The sequence below is a fragment of the Thalassophryne amazonica genome, chromosome 21 (genome assembly GCF_902500255.1).
Source record: "Thalassophryne amazonica chromosome 21, fThaAma1.1, whole genome shotgun sequence".
Lineage (NCBI taxonomy): Eukaryota > Metazoa > Chordata > Actinopteri > Batrachoidiformes > Batrachoididae > Thalassophryne > Thalassophryne amazonica.
In genome coordinates, this window is record NC_047123.1 from 30,465,625 (window position 1) to 30,481,405 (window position 15,781).

At 42.0% G+C, this 15,781-nt stretch overlaps 1 protein-coding gene across 3 annotated transcripts in view; it reads left to right on the top strand.

Annotated features, from left to right (window-relative positions):
- The window catches only part of pak7 (p21 protein (Cdc42/Rac)-activated kinase 7), a 52,885-nt gene that overhangs the window by 14,274 nt on the left and 22,830 nt on the right, over positions 1-15,781 (top strand). For all 3 annotated transcript variants that reach the window (XM_034162188.1, XM_034162186.1, XM_034162187.1), the window contains one exon: positions 10,287-11,126. In XM_034162188.1, coding sequence (XP_034018079.1) covers positions 10,287-11,126 — 840 coding nt within the window. The remainder of the gene's footprint in view (positions 1-10,286; positions 11,127-15,781) is intronic.

Below are 15,781 nucleotides of genomic sequence, written 5' to 3' on the forward strand. Positions count from 1 at the left end.
GAATAATAGTGGTGCTATGTGACTAAAAAGATTAATCCAGGTTTTGAGTATATTTCTTATTGTTACATGGGAAACAAGGTACCAGTAGATTCAGTAGATTCTCACAAATCCAACAAGACAAAGCATTCATGATATGCACACTCTTAAAGCTATGAAATTGGGCTATTAGTAAAAAAAAAGTAGAAAAGGGGATGTTCACAATAATAGTAGCATCTGCTGTTGACGCTACAAACTCAAAACTATTATGTTCAAACTGCTCTTTTAGCAATCCTGTGAATCACTAAACTAGTATTTAGTTGTATAACCACAGATTTTCATGATTTCTTCACATCTGCGAGGCATTAATTTTGTTGGTTTGGAACCAAGATTTTGCTCATTTACTACTGTGCTTGGGGTCATTGTGTTGTTGAAACACCCATTTCAAGGGCATGTCCTCTTCAGCATAAGGCAACATGACCTCTTCAAGTATTTTGACATATCCAAACTGATCCATGATACCTGGTATGCGATATAGGCCCAACACCATAGTAGGAGAAACATGCCCATATCATGATGCTTGCACCACCATGCTTCACTGTCTTCACTGTGAACTGTGGCTTGAATTCAGAGTTTGGGGGTCGTCTCACAAACTGTCTGCAGCCCTTAGACCCAAAAAGAACAATTTTACTCTCATCAGTCCACAAAGTATTCCTCCATTTCTCTTTAGGCCAGTTGATGTGTTCTTTGGCAAATTGTAACCTCTTCTGCACATGTCTTTTATTTAACAGAGGGACTTTGTGGGGGATTTTTGCAAATAAATTAGCTTCACACAGGCGTCTTCTAACTGTCACAGCACTTACAGGTAACTCCAGACTGTCTTTGATCATCCTGGAGCTGATCAGTGGGTGAGCCTTTGCCATTCTGGTTATTCTTCTATCCATTTTGATGTTTTTTTTTTCTGTTTTCTTCCACGCACCTCTGTTTTGTTTTGTTTTTTTGTTTTTTGTCCATTTTAAAGCATTGGAGATCATTGTAGATGAACAGCCTATAATGTTTTGCACCTGCGTATAAGTTTTCCCCTCTCCAATCGACTATTTAATCAAACTACACTGTTCTTCTGAACAATGTCTTGAACGTCCCATTTTCCTCAGGCTTTCAAAGAGAAAAGCATGTGCAACAGGTGCTGGCTTCATCCTTAAATAGGGGACACAAAATTGACGAACTCACTGACTGAATGCCACACTACTATTATTGTGAAAACCCCCTTTTCTACTTTTTTACTAATAGCCCAATTTCATAGCCTTAAGCATATCATGAATGCTTGGTCTTGTTGAATTTGTGAGAATCTACTGAATCTACTGGTACCTTGTTTCCCATGTAACAATAAGAAATATACTCAAAATGTGGATTAATCTTTTTAGTCACATAGCACTACTATTATTCTGAACACTACTATATATATACTCAACAAAAATATAAACGCAACACTTTTGGTTTTGCTCCCATTTTGTATGAGATGAACTCAAAGATCTAAAACTTTTTCCACATACACAATATCACCATTTCTCTCAAATATTGTGTATATTAACAATGTCCAGACCCCCATCCTTTCAAATCCATACTAAAATTGAATAGTGTCAATTTGAAGGCAGGTTAAAAATAAATAAATACACCATTCTGTCTTGGAATAAAAACTGACTACTCTTGCTCAATGGGAAAAGAAACAGGGGTGCATTTAGGAAGACTCTGTTCCTTAAAAAATTGAAGAAGGAAGTGGTTTTATTCTAAATGTTGGAATGGGCTGTGCTATTTTTATGCTTTTATGACTGGCCTTTAATGCTAAATATGACAAGAAAAAAAAAGATCAAGATTTTATATTTTCTTCATCAGCACACTGTTTGATGTGACTAAATTTGATGCCTCGTCCTTTAGTGCCCTCGTGCGGCCAGAGGCGAATTTACAACTCACTTCTCTGGATTTTAAATATGGATAAAAATCACTTTTGAATCTCAGATAATATTTGTTCATATAAACTTATGTAACTTTCTTATATTTTTATTCATTATGAAAATAATTTATCATTAAAATTAAATTGTGAATGTGTCAAATGTAATTTGAATGTATATTTGTATAAGTAGCTCTCATCATATTCTAAACCGTTTAAATTAATCTTTTCCAAAGTGATCTGAAAGATTGCAAAAGTTTATCAATTTAAGATGAAAGTCAAAGAAGTACACGATGGTCTGAGAGAGGAGGATGGCAGGAACCATGTGATGTTCAGGCAGCCTGAGATTAACGAGCACTGCTGAGTAATTAATCTGGAGCGGGGCAGCTGTCTCTTTATCTGTCTCAGAGTTGACGAGAAGATAAGTGAGGGACATTTAATTGATCCCCTCCTCTTCTTCAATGTCCCTTTCTTCTTATCCGTCAGCGGCACATTAATTCACAAACTCCTCGAAAGTGGACCCTAAAAACTATTTGCATTAATTGATCATGCTTTTGTGGACTAGTTATTCTTGGGATATTTTTCCAGATGATTCAGCTGGTAGTAAAAAGTTCTGCGGCTTTGTTAGAGTGTCATGATTAGTATCAGCATTTGGTTCCACTTAATATTGCTGGGCATCAGTTTTCTTTCCATGTGTAGCTCCATGTGTGACCTGTGGCTTCAGGTTCCATCTGCCTTGCTGAGGTCAAATGCCATCCTAGTATGAGCTGGAGCTTGTGGAGCTCAGACCTTCATGAAGCTTGTCATTGCATAGAGGATGATCGCACATGATGCTTCATTGGTCATTGGTCAACACATTTTGCCCTTCACAAAAGTGCAAGATTGCAAAGATGATGGACCAGCTGAAGGTGGGTCAAGCTGCAGGAATCTGGCATAGGGCTTGAAATTCTTCAGGCGGGTGGAGATGCTGTTCTCTTGATGTTGCAACTGCAGCCTGACTGCAGTTGCAACATCATGTAATTTGGCCAATATCAGCCTGTCATGCACATATCAGTATCAGCACCATTTATGTCAATATGAAAACTCTTATTTTACTCAATAAACAATGCAGAAAGATTCTTTGACTGTTGGAAATGGTGTGATTATATAGTTTGTGCAGCAGAGGTTGCTTTCACGGTACTGTTTACAATGCCAAGCATGGCTAGGACCCTTATCACCCCTTGGTCGCATGAGCTACAAGAGACAGAGGCAAAGCGACCAGCTGCCATTCATTTTCAATTGGAGCGGGTGTTGTGGTTCCTATGCCACCACCCTGGTGGGGCCAAAATAGCAGAGAAGTCAATTTTATGTAGATTTTATGCAAATGCTGAGCGATGCACCACGCCTAGCGAAAGCAGCGTGAAGGCAGCCTTCAATAGGATTCATGTCAAAATGTAAAACATCATCTCAATTACATTTTTTTCTCATAAGGGCTTGGTAATAAAATCTGAGGACTCATCGTTTTTTCATGGATTTATCAGCAGATATATTGGTATCATAACATTTTTACTCCCTAAGCTCTAAATCAGGTACATATCGCATGATCCAGCATGTAGGTGCCTCAGGAGATGGACTGGGAGTCTGTCTGGGTGGCTGCCCGTCAAAATCCAGGTCAGGTCTGTATCATGTGATGGTTGCTACAACATACAGCACCAGTGCATGCTCCCAAACCTGACCTGATCTGACCTGACTCACCCTCCCAAAGTCTAGACTATTCATAAAACAGACTGATATAATTTGCAGTAAATTATAGACTAGCACCAGATATGGAATAATTAATTGTCTGGTTCACAGCTGCACTTGTAATAAGGGTTGATGGATGTGTGCTTAAAAGCGCACAGTCCAGGAGAAACCACGCCATTGCACCTCAGATTGTTTTATAGCTTTTGATCATGTCCAAATATACGATGAAATTTCTCCCTCTCACCACTTTACAGCAAGCTGTAATGACTGTTCTTCATTGCTGTAACTACCAGGTGGCGCGATGGCCCGAGGAAACAGGCCGGCTCTCAGCCTATTAATCATGGAACTGCTCCAAAACCCTCGCCTGGAATGATCTGGCTCATATTTACCCAGACCTTGCCTGTAATTTAGCTAATAACATGCCAAGAACTCAGCAAAGCTGTTTTAAATCCTTATTTTCTTCATAATGTAGGTGGGTCAACCTGTCAGCCGGGTCAGGGGTCGCACATTTTAATTACAATCCTCAGCATGTGTCCCGGGAATCTTATTAAAAAAAAGCATTACTGTGTTGTGACCTTGCATCACTCAATTTAAAATCCACATAATTTTAATTAACACTTGTTTAAATTGAAATAAACATGCAATTTTAAGTATGCAATGCACACTCAGACCAGCAGATGGCAGCAGAGCTCAAGCAGGTTTTTTCAAATCAAACCACACTAAATATTGTTCTCACTTTAATAAATTGTTGAACAAATAATTAAATACAACATTATTTGTCTGTTTGTTTAATTAACAATTACTACCACAATAATCTGATTAGGTTATTATTTCTTGTATGTTTAATACATTTAATAGTAAAAGTAAGTCCCTTCGGCTGCTCCCTTGTTTGCACTCGGGGTCGCCACACCAAATCCAAGGTGGATCTGCATGTTGATTTGGCACATGTTTTACGCCGGATGCCCTTCCTGACGCAACTCCACATTACATGGAGAAATGTGGCAGGGGTGTGATTTGAACCCAGAACCTTCCGAACTGAAAATACACACATTAAATTAATACCACCTCTGTAAAAAGATCACGAGCGCCCTAAAATTAACATTTCCGCAATTAATATATTATTTAACAATAGATCGGGTACAGGGCTGATTATTTTTTAATGAAATACTTTTTTTTTTTTTTTCTTTTTTTTTTTGCTCGTCAACCTGTGTGCTTTAACAAGCTGCATCCAGCAGAGGGAGGTAGAGGATAAGTATCTCCATATCTGGACCATTCCAAGTCATTGTCTATTGAAGTCAATTTTACTCTGAATTCTTGCAGGGTTGTTTTAAAAAGTTTGATCATGAATAAATGAAAGAGGGGATAAGGATGACTGATGCAGAGCAGTGATCCTGCACAAAGCTAAATGCATCATTTTGTAAAGACTCTGGTTGTGCAACATCTGTAGAAGATTGTGGATACTTCTTTTCCAGACACTCGAATGCGAGTTTCAAATCGATGCTGCGCCTGCTGTCTCTGAGCGTATCTGAAGTGGCTCCTGCTGGTGATGCAGCAGGATGGAGCAACAGCAGGAGCAGCATATGCATAAAAAAATAAAAAATAAAAAAAAAACCTGCATGTGCTCGATCTCTGCAGTGTGAGTCGTGACGGAGAGGATGCACGGGATGCACCGCGCGGGGGGGGGGGGGGGGGGGGGGGGGGTCAGTGTGACGTGCAAATGATGTTAAAGGCTTCACATTATGCTATATTGTTAATTAGCATGTGATTAGTTGATATTATGCACAATTTCCAGGTGTTTTCATAACATTATTTCAAATGGTTTAACAAAAAAGTTGCGTTAAATATTTAGAAGTTCCAGCTTTTTTTTTTTTTTGCATGCATGCATGCATGCATGCACAGTCCCTCTGGGTCCAAAGACCACAAGTAACTGGACGAAATTAATATGTGGATTATAGTTAACAGATGTCATTGTTGCGTTTGCATTTCTTTGTGATTCCTGGAATCAGGAATTCTGGCGGTTGCGTGACGTCAACCCAGAGACAAAATGTGCAACTGAAGCTTGTGTGTCATCTGTAAAACCAAAGATCTGTACAGAGAGGAGCAGACTGTTCCCTCCTTAGGTGTCCCAGGACCCTGCTGGCCAGCCATGCAGATCCTCCAAACCAGGGTTCTAACAGGAGTCACAGGAAGGGCAAGCTCATTAATAATCTCTCCCTCCATCCTCCATTCACCCCTTCCTTCACTGACTGCAAGGTTAAACCCCGCCCCCACTCTCTTATCTCCCAATGAGCTTCATTTTTCATCAGTCCTTCCATCTGCAGCTGCTCCTCCTCTTCTTATCCTCTGCTCCTCCCCTAATGTCTTCGGTGACGCTCTCTTGTTTTTCCTCCTCTCCTGTGCTTACCTTGAACGGGCTGCGGCGAGCACAGAGAGTAGATCTATTACAGCTTATCGCTAAAGGACAGGCCAACGCAGCAGGGCAGTGAAATATGGCTGCTGTCACAGGCCCCACCCCACACGGCTCCTGCAAGGAGCAGGAGGAGAGGAGACGAGGGGGGAAGCTGGTATCAACCCCCCCCCTTCAAATTAATGGAAAGATTTTCAGGCCTGATGCCGGCTGTTTGACAGTGATTTGCCACACAATTAACCTTGTCTCTCAGCGCCGCCATCACCTCCTCGCTTTCATTTGCAGGCTTGTTCTCCCTCCCTTGTTGCCTCCTGAACTTCGCACACTCCTCGACACGGTCTTATTGATTATGAACCGAATGGGGACGATGGCGTTTTTATTAGATAACTGTCACTCCCCGTTTCTGGGCGCCAGTTGAATTAGCTCCGAATCACCGGCGTGCATGTATCCAAACACGATGCGACAGGTTTTTTGGTTTCACGCAAAATCCATCATTCATACTTGCTCAGCAAATTCTCTGCATCACTTTCATGAAACACATCTACATGCACTCAGGTCCATAAGTGTGTTTGTAGTTTTTCTCCTGCACAAAACAACGGTGGAGCTGAAATGAAACAATCGAGATTCACTTGTGGTGTCGACTTTCAGCTTTAATTCAAGGCGAAGCTGATCGGGAACTGCAGAGCTGCCGTCCAGACAGAGCTGAGGCACGACCGCTTTCCATTTGATGTTAGTGTCCAAGATTGTTGAGCCTTTTGAAACATTTCATCTTCTTGTGAAGCAATTGCTTCACTCTGTGTCTTTTAACATGGATCTTAATTTCTTGAGTTTTTTTAAGTCTTTTGGTAAACCATAAACCTTTTTTTTTAAATCGGGGACTACCAGCTGCCCATTAGATGTCCCCGTCGTCGTATTTATAATGTTTGTGAAGCAACTCTTTGATTATGTTTTAGTAATTCAAATCTCTGAATCTTTTATTATTTCTCGTTGACTGTTTCCAGCATTTCAAGATTATGAATCACTCTTTGAAGCATTTGTTTCATTTACGTTTTTGAGCATTTCAGTACAGTGAATCATTGTGTTAACTAATTGATTCAGTTAGTGTCTTGAACTTTTAAACACAATGAATCATTTTCTTAGCCAGCTGATTAAATAAGTGTTTTGAACATTTAACATCAGTCATTATCTGAACTGTTCTGAATTGCTTCACTAGTCATTTTAAACATTTCTAAACAATGAATCTTTGCATTTTTTTTCAGTTTGTTTCAATTTTTGACCATTTGAAAACAGTGAATCATTATTTGAACCAGGTTTTTTTTTTTTTTTTTTTACTGTGTTGAATAATTTAAAACACTTAACGTCTAATTTTTCTTATGTTTTGAGCATTTCTGATGCAATTATCTCAGTTAATGGTTTTGAGCATTTCTAGTCATTTTAGATTCATGTTTTTCTGAACCAATTGATTTATTTAGTCATTTGACATTTTTAAAACAGTCTCGGAGCCCCCATCAGGAGCCAGGCCTGAACGAAGGGCCCGTCAAAAGGCATCTGGTGGCCAGGCTTGGCATGGAGCCCAGACAGGCTCAGACCAAAGACATAACGTGGACTTTCCCTCTCCACCCACAGGGTGTATAGTTAACAGATGGGGTCGGGTGTCATATATGTGTTGAGCATTTCAAAATACTCATTTTAGTTGAGTCATTTTCCGAAGCAGCTGGTTTAAGTGGTTTGACCTTGTTTAAAAAAGAAAAAAATTTAATTTTTTAACCATGTAATATCTTTAACAACTGCAAACACTTTATCTTTTCAAAAGCAATTGTTTTGTTTATAGATTTAAGTGTATCAGAATAATGAATCATTTTCTAAAACAGTTGGTTTGTTTGGTTCAAAGTATCAAAAAGCACATTCCTGCCATCTGTGTGTGTGTGTGTGTGTGTGTGTGTGTGTGTGTGTGGTGTGTGTGTGTGTGTGTGTGTGTGTGTGTGTGTGTGTGTGTGTGTGTGTGTGTGTGTGTGTGTGTGTGGCTTCAAAACGTAAGTCCACCTGTAAGCTCCAGCTGTGTTCCGACATGTTTTTTGGGAATAACGAATTGTGGTTTGAGCTGAATGCGTTTCATTTCTGGTGCAAAGGTTCATGTATGTCTGCAGGACAAACAGGAAAAATACAAATGAATGCATCTGAACATGAGGCCTGTGGGAGTGCTGCTGTGCTGTATGCACTCTGACCCGAAGATGCTTAATGATCAAAGGTCAAGGTCACTGACACATGCTTTGTAAAAATCTTATGAACACAATAACTTCTATTTAAACTGCCTGATTGCAGCAAACTTGGTATGTGTTCAGTATATAAGACTTTGTAAAAAGTCTTCTGCAGAAAAGTGTCATTTGTGAATGGTAAGTGTATCAATGATCGCCTAAGGGTGCCGTGGGTCGCTGCAGACTGTTTGGTGTTGTTCATTGGTAGCCCAACTCCTTATCTGCTCTACACTGATAAGAGCCAGAGCCACACATTTTCTGACTATTTTTCACTTTTGTGTGATCAACCCTCAGATAGGTTATGCAAGAGTTTAAAATTCAGATGGTGTCCAACATTTGCTCTCCTTTCAGCAGTCAGCGTGACGCTATAACGCATCTTCTCTTCACGTCCAAGTGCTGCAGAGACGGCAGATAAAAGCCGTGTGGATGGCTTCCGAATTCGCTCTTGTGGTTTTTGAGTGGTGATGACGTTCCACGCCGTGAGCACATCTATCCACGCTCACTGTGTGTAATTCTGAGTATGACGTTGTAGTGCCGGTTCTTCCTCGTGACTCACGACACGGCCGTGTAAAGGGTTTAGCGTGATGTGGGAGGGGATCAGGAGCAGCTCTGATGTGTGCGCTGCGTTTGCTCTGAAGTAGATGTCAGCATGCATGCTCAAGTGTCCCTGTGTCTTTCTTTTCTTTGTGTGTGCATGGGTATGCTAGCGTGCTGATGCGCCTCACTAACTGTCACGACAGTTAATGTCCTCTGATCAGCCCACTGAAAATTAAGATAATCTGGGCAGGATTTGGCTCCTTCAGTCCACCAACAGTATACTTTTAGTGTCTTATCTCCATTCAGAGAACTACACCAGGTTATTACTATACTTTCCCGTGTATAAGTCAGTGTTTTTTACTAGTTTGGAAAATCCTGCAACTTGTCTGCATCTGCATCAAATAACATCCAATATATTGTCCAATGTGCGTTATTTGTCCATGTTGCTCATTTTTGGAATGTAAAAGTCCTTCTGTTAAGTAACAGCACATGCTGTGGTGTGCACATGAGTTACTATCCGTTGTTAAATTCACCCCCATGGAAAACCTGTGTTATAAAGTTATACGTGGGTGTGACAAATATATGTCCCCCCACCCCCTCTTCGAGACAAAGTTTTTGACAAGTACTCTAGTGCCATATATACACTGACAATTTTTTTTATTCCAGCTTCAGTTTTGTGTACAGTTGCAAATCTCCAACCATCCATCTAGCTATTCTCTTGGGGCTCCATGAGGCTGCTGGAGCTTCTCCCAGTGTACACTGGGTAACTCTGCAGAGATCACAAGTCTGTCACAGGACTAGAATTTTACAAAAGGGCATTCAAATTAAATCTTGTGTCTACTTCTGCAACCATCACGTCCTGTGCATCAGTAAAATTACCTGTATATTTGTTTTGTAAATTGTGTCAGTAGCACGGCCCATGCAGAGGGTCACCCCTTTGAGCCTGGTCTGCTTGAGGTTTCTTCCTGAAATCATCAGAGGGAGTTTTTCCTTACCATTGTCGCCCATGTGCTTGCTCAAGAGGTTGGTAAGGTTAGACCTTACTTGTGTGAAGTACCTTGAGGCAGCTTTGTTGTGAACTGGCACTATATAAATGAAATAAATTGAATTAAATTGAAATTGAAATCTTGAGGTTGCTGGACATATGTGTTTGGCGATGCAAATGCCTTTTCGCATCCAAGTCTTTAGGGTCCTCTGATTCCTACCTTACGGTATGGTTGTGAGACTTTGAGGAAAACCAGTGACATAAGGCCATGACTGGAGCCACCCAAGCAGACAAGGCCCAACCTGCTGCTTAAATTCAGTCAATTCAGTTTTAATCGGAAGTTATTGAATTTAAATTGATTATGCTGCCCCTCATCATGTGAAGATTGTTTTTGTCAAGATGTCACACAATGTACTGTCTTTTATATTAAGTGTAAATGTTTTGTCACCCCCTTAGACCATTGTTCGAGGCAACCGGCCACCAAAGGATGCATCCATCAATGGCCTTTTGGAAGAGTTCGACAACATCTCGGTGACGCGCTCCAATTCCCTGCGTAAAGAGAGCCCACCAGGTTCTCACCAGGTTGGCAGCAGTTCCAAACCCTCTGTCAGTGGTCGCCCCAATGCCCCAGAGGAGAATGGATTCAACCACTACTACTCCCGTTATTCCTGTGACCTGGACACCTCCAGCAGGGACTTCTCTCTCGATCCTGGCAAGCCAAGTTTCTCCATAGATGGAGATTGGGCTGTGGGAAGGCACTATCGCTTCACCAAGCAAAATGGCCACTCGCACCTCATACGCAGTCCCTTCTACCCAGATGCCATGCCCCAAAAATCAGACTACACCAAACTGCCACCAGATTACCATGCATACCTAGAGAGCAAAGGACGCTCAGCTGATGAGGTGGCATCCACAGTGGGCAGTGGGGTGGGCTCCAGTGGCTACTATCGGGCATCTGTGGGAGGATCTTCCAGCCAGGATTACCGGGACACTTCAGTAGGCACACCATCTCGTGCCTCACTACATAGTGAGCAGATTAACTATCCAGACAGTGAATGGAGTTACGGTGGCCTGCGAGATGACTATGACAAGCGACCCAAGAGTTCCTATGTGGCACAAACTAGCCCCACACCAGCTATAAGGCAACGATCCCGATCAGGCTCTGGACTACAGGAACCAAATGTTCCCTATGCGGCCAGCATTGCTTTCAAGAACCTCCCTCAGCCTCATTCGTACAGCTCCTATACTTTCCCCCGCCTGTCGGAGAGCCTCAGCAACACACAAACAATGACAAAGGTAACTACGTTACTACATATGAATCGAATTTTACAGAACTTTGTGAAATGGTGGCAACTACCCCAGAATAGCAGGCATTGAAATTTTGGGGTAGGGTTGACATTGCATTGGGGCACCTCTATGGCAATGGAATTACAATAAGAGCAATTTTTAATGGTGAGGTAAAACATGGCCAAATTTTGCTGTCAGTGTAATTCCGTAAATCACGGTGTTGAGAGGTTTTCTGGCCTCATTACAGGTTTGCACTGAATTCAGTTTGTGTTGAGCTTATTGCAATGGACCAGGAATATGTTGATCATGAGTACATTCTTAGACGCTCTTACCTTTCCAAAAATAATGTTAGCTAATAATGTACAACATGGCAGTCTGCCTGATAGAAAAGAGCAATTTAGCCCCCAAAATTGTAACGATGATCCCACTGAGGTTTGGTTTGTCCAGTTTATTGCAACATAACCCATTGTTAGATTATAAATTCATTGAGCCACAAAGAAACATTGAAAAAACTTAATCCGCTATCTAAATTTTATATTGATGACCAAATTGTTTAGAGTTTTGGTGAACCAACCATAGTTTAGTTGAGAGTAGCTATGTCACCCCTTTGAATAGAACCTATTAATAACTAAATTATCATAAGAAAGGTTATCGATACATATTTTTGGAAATTTTCACAAAGCTGTGCTCTGTTTTTATTTTGGCCAGTAGCTTATTGCATAGCAGATGCAAATTTAACCACTTGTCCTTTAAACAGCCACAAGGGGGCATTAGAAAAATTTTGGTTTCACTTTTCAAGAGGTGTCCCATCATTTATTTCTGTTACCTCTCACAAATGATGCTGTAACTTATAAAGGATTTGATTAATTGCAGTGCAAATGTTAAGGAGAGATGTCCTATATTTCAAAGAAATCTCAAGGAATTTTTTTGCAAAGACAATTTTTCTTATTGTTCTTTTCTTTAAATTTGTTAATATTGTGAGATAGGGTTTTCTTTTGCTCGTCTCAGTAATGTAATGCAAATCTAATTCTAATAAGAATGAAAGTAAATATTCGCACTGCCCCCCTCTGCTGGTTAGTGGAGGTAATAGCAGTTGGCTAAGGTATGCACCGTCTGAGTTCACCTTCTAGTTTATGGCTGCACCCTGTGATGTGCTCTAATGGAACGGTGCAAGGAACTAAGACACCCAACAGTCTGCAAAAAGATGCAACACCAAACAAAGACTCTATGTGGTGCAATTTAAGCGTATTTAGACCCCATGTTCCTCCTTTAACTAATGCATGTTGTCAGCTTTATTCATACTATATCATGTGCATGGATGCTGTGTGTCCAAAAGTGCTGCAATCGAAAGCAAGTCAAGTGGAGCAGTATGAGCCAGTAACAGTAAACCGTAAGGTGCTCTCGTATGCTTGTGTCGTTCTCGGTGCACCACTTCACCCGTTACAGCATGCAGCACTATTACATTTCCACACTCCCTTTTGCTCGCAGTTGGTCCAATAGTTTAAAAAACTGCACTTGCTGATGTAAGTCCCAGGGTGCCTTGATGAAAAACCATTTAACCTGCATGCTTCAGTAAATAGCTACTCGTACAAAAAAAAAAACACTAAAACAGCTACAGAGAACACACAGAGCAGCAGACTTACACGAGCTGCAGGAGGAGGTCATTTTTCTTCTGTATTACGTTTTGTTATTGCTTTCTGATTTGCCATGCTTGGAAAAGTTTCTTTTCTGAAAAGGTGTAAGAAATGTAAATAAAAAAAAATTGATATTTAACTATGATGGTGTATTAATGCCATTGTAGGTTTACAAAAGAAAAAGCATAAATAAATAATTAAAAGCCTCAGAATTTTTGTAAATTCATGAGTTTAATTTCAGTGACTGTCAGACTTATTTTAACTTGCAAATTTCTGACTTTATAATTAATAGAGATTTATGTTATGGGCAGTGACATGGTGGCTGTCTGTTGCCTCGCGGTGAGAAGGTCTTGGGTTTGCTTCCCCCCAATCCTTTCTGCGTGGAGTTTGCATGCCCCCCCTCCCCCCGACCTTTGTGAGGGTTCCCTCATCTCACCTCCGAACACATGCAGATTAGGTGAATTGGTGACTCCAAATTGGCCTCAGCTGTGCATCATAGTGCAAATTTGTTTGTCTATATGTGGCCGGACTGGAGGCGTGTCCAGGGTTTACCCCGCCTCTCACCCATTCATTGCTGGGATAGGCTCCACCTCCCCCATGACCCTTAATTGGAGTAGTCGTGGTGAGGAAGATCATCTCTTGGTTGATTCCCAGACAGGATGGTGGACATCCAGGGTCCATCATGAGATGCCTGCGTGTGGGTTTGTTTATCTTGGGAATGTCGTTACACGCCAACAAACACACAGTCCTGGAGAGATTCTTAGCCTGATCCAATGGCTGTGAAATCCCAGACAAACAGGGTCTGATGACCTGCTACAGCCTTCATTTGCCTTCATAGCCATTGTCTTACAGGCCATCACCTCCTCCGCCTGATCCACCTTTGAAGACTTCTTGTTTCACCAGAGCCCAGTTAGCTATCTCATGTTCAGGATTCCTGTTGGGCCTTCGTGGCACAGAAGGTTTAAAATTAAGCTCCATTCTCATGTTCAAGCAAATACATTGCAGAAGGTCACTGTCTGAAACCATGTCCATATCTTGGACAACCTTAGAGGGTCAAATCAAATCAAATCAATTTTATTTATATAGCGCCAAATCACAACAAACAGTTGCCCCAAGGCGCTTTATATTGTAAGGCAAGGCCATACAATAATTACGGAAAAACCCCAGCGGTCAAAACGACCCCCTGTGGGCAAGCACTTGGCAACAGTGGGAAGGAAAAACTCCCTTTTAACAGGAAGAAACCTCCAGCAGAACCAGGCTCAGGGAGGGGCAGTCTTCTGCTGGGACTGGTTGGGGCTGAGGGAGAGAACCAGGAAAAAGACATGCTGTGGAGGGGAGCAGAGATCAATCACTAATGATTAAATGCAGAGTGGTGCATACAGAGCAAAAGAGAAAGAAACACTCAGTGCATCATGGGAACCCCCCAGCAGTCTAAGTCTATAGCAGCATAACTAAGGGATGGTTCAGGGTCACCTGATCCAGCCCTAACTATAAGCTTTAGCAAAAGGAAAGTTTTAAGCCTAATTTTAAAAGTAGAGAGGGTGTCTGTCTCCCTGATCTGAATTGGGAGCTGGTTCCACAGGAGAGGAGCCTGAAAGCTGAAGGCTCTGCCTCCCATTCTACTCTTACAAACCCTAGGAACTACAAGTAAGCCTGCAGTCTGAGAGTGAAGCGCTCTATTTGGGTGTTATGGTACTATGAGGTCCCTAAGATAAGATGGGACCTGATTATTCAAAACCTTATAAGTAAGAAGAAGAATTTAAATTCTATTCTAGAATTAACAGGAAGCCAATGAAGAGAGACCAATATGGGTGAGATATGCTCTCTCCTTCTAGTCCCCGTTAGTACTCTAGCTGCAGTATTTTGAATTAACTGTTGTCAGATTGTGCGTAAGATCACATTCATGGCTCAGCGGGACCTTCACACGCTGGTTTCTCGCGGTTACAGATGGTGAGCGTACGGGATGTGACTGCAGTAGTGCAGGCAGCTCTGGGAACCCCTGTGGTCGCATCCCTTCTTGGAATTCTTTCCAAGCCGGAAAGATGCCAGCATGTTTTCAATGGAATCATAATATGTATCTTTAAAACGTGTTGCGCTTCAATTTGCCTTTTGATGCTTTGAGATTCTGCAGCATTGAGTAAGAAGGAAACAAGCAGGAGTTTTCTGGCAGCTTCCGAGTCACTATTCTTCTCGGCTCATAGAGCTCGTAACAAACCCATCCCTCTCCCCTATCACCCTCCCTCTTTCTTACTTCCTCCCACCCAAACCCACTTGCACCACTGAAGTAAATCCTTTTTGTTATTGGGATCCGTTGGGGGATGCGGTAGTAATCACCACGGAGACATAGCCTCACACAGACACCCGAAGAGGAAAATCCCCACCTTCATTCTCTCCCTTCCTTTCTCTTCCACTCCCTCCTTTTGTGGCGAGTTGTGAGCTCAGTGCCGCAGCTCTTGGTGACAAATTGATGTTGCGGCACTTTCTCTTTTCTGCAGCCTTAGCATAAAACTGGCCCGACGATGCTCTACCGCGGAATTCAATTTCACAGTTGAGTTAGGCTGTTGATTACCCTGCCAAACTCAGATTAATGCACGTTTAACCAACATGGATCACGAGACCCCTGGATGACAGCCAGTACAGTGGTGCAGGCCAACGATAGGAGGCCTCCAGACTGCCCCCCCGCTGCCTAGAACCAACCCCGCCTCCCCCGCACCTGCCTGAGAATGATTGATTAAGAGTTCACACCATGTAATTACACAACATCCCAACACATCAGTGCTCCTCCTCTTGGCCTGTCCGTGCACGAGTGGGTGTCACTCCACGGATGCGTAACGGAGAGAGTGATCGGCACAGACGGAGGGACAGATGAATAGAAAGGGAGAAGCAGAGCGTTTTCTGTTATCCCCTCCGTCTCAGTTTCCAGGAGGCGTGGCGACACTCATTTAACTTTGTCTCTGCCGCACACTGTCAGTTCGTTAGTTTCTTCGAGGTGGAATCAGCACCAGTGATCTGCAATGGACATGTTTTGCC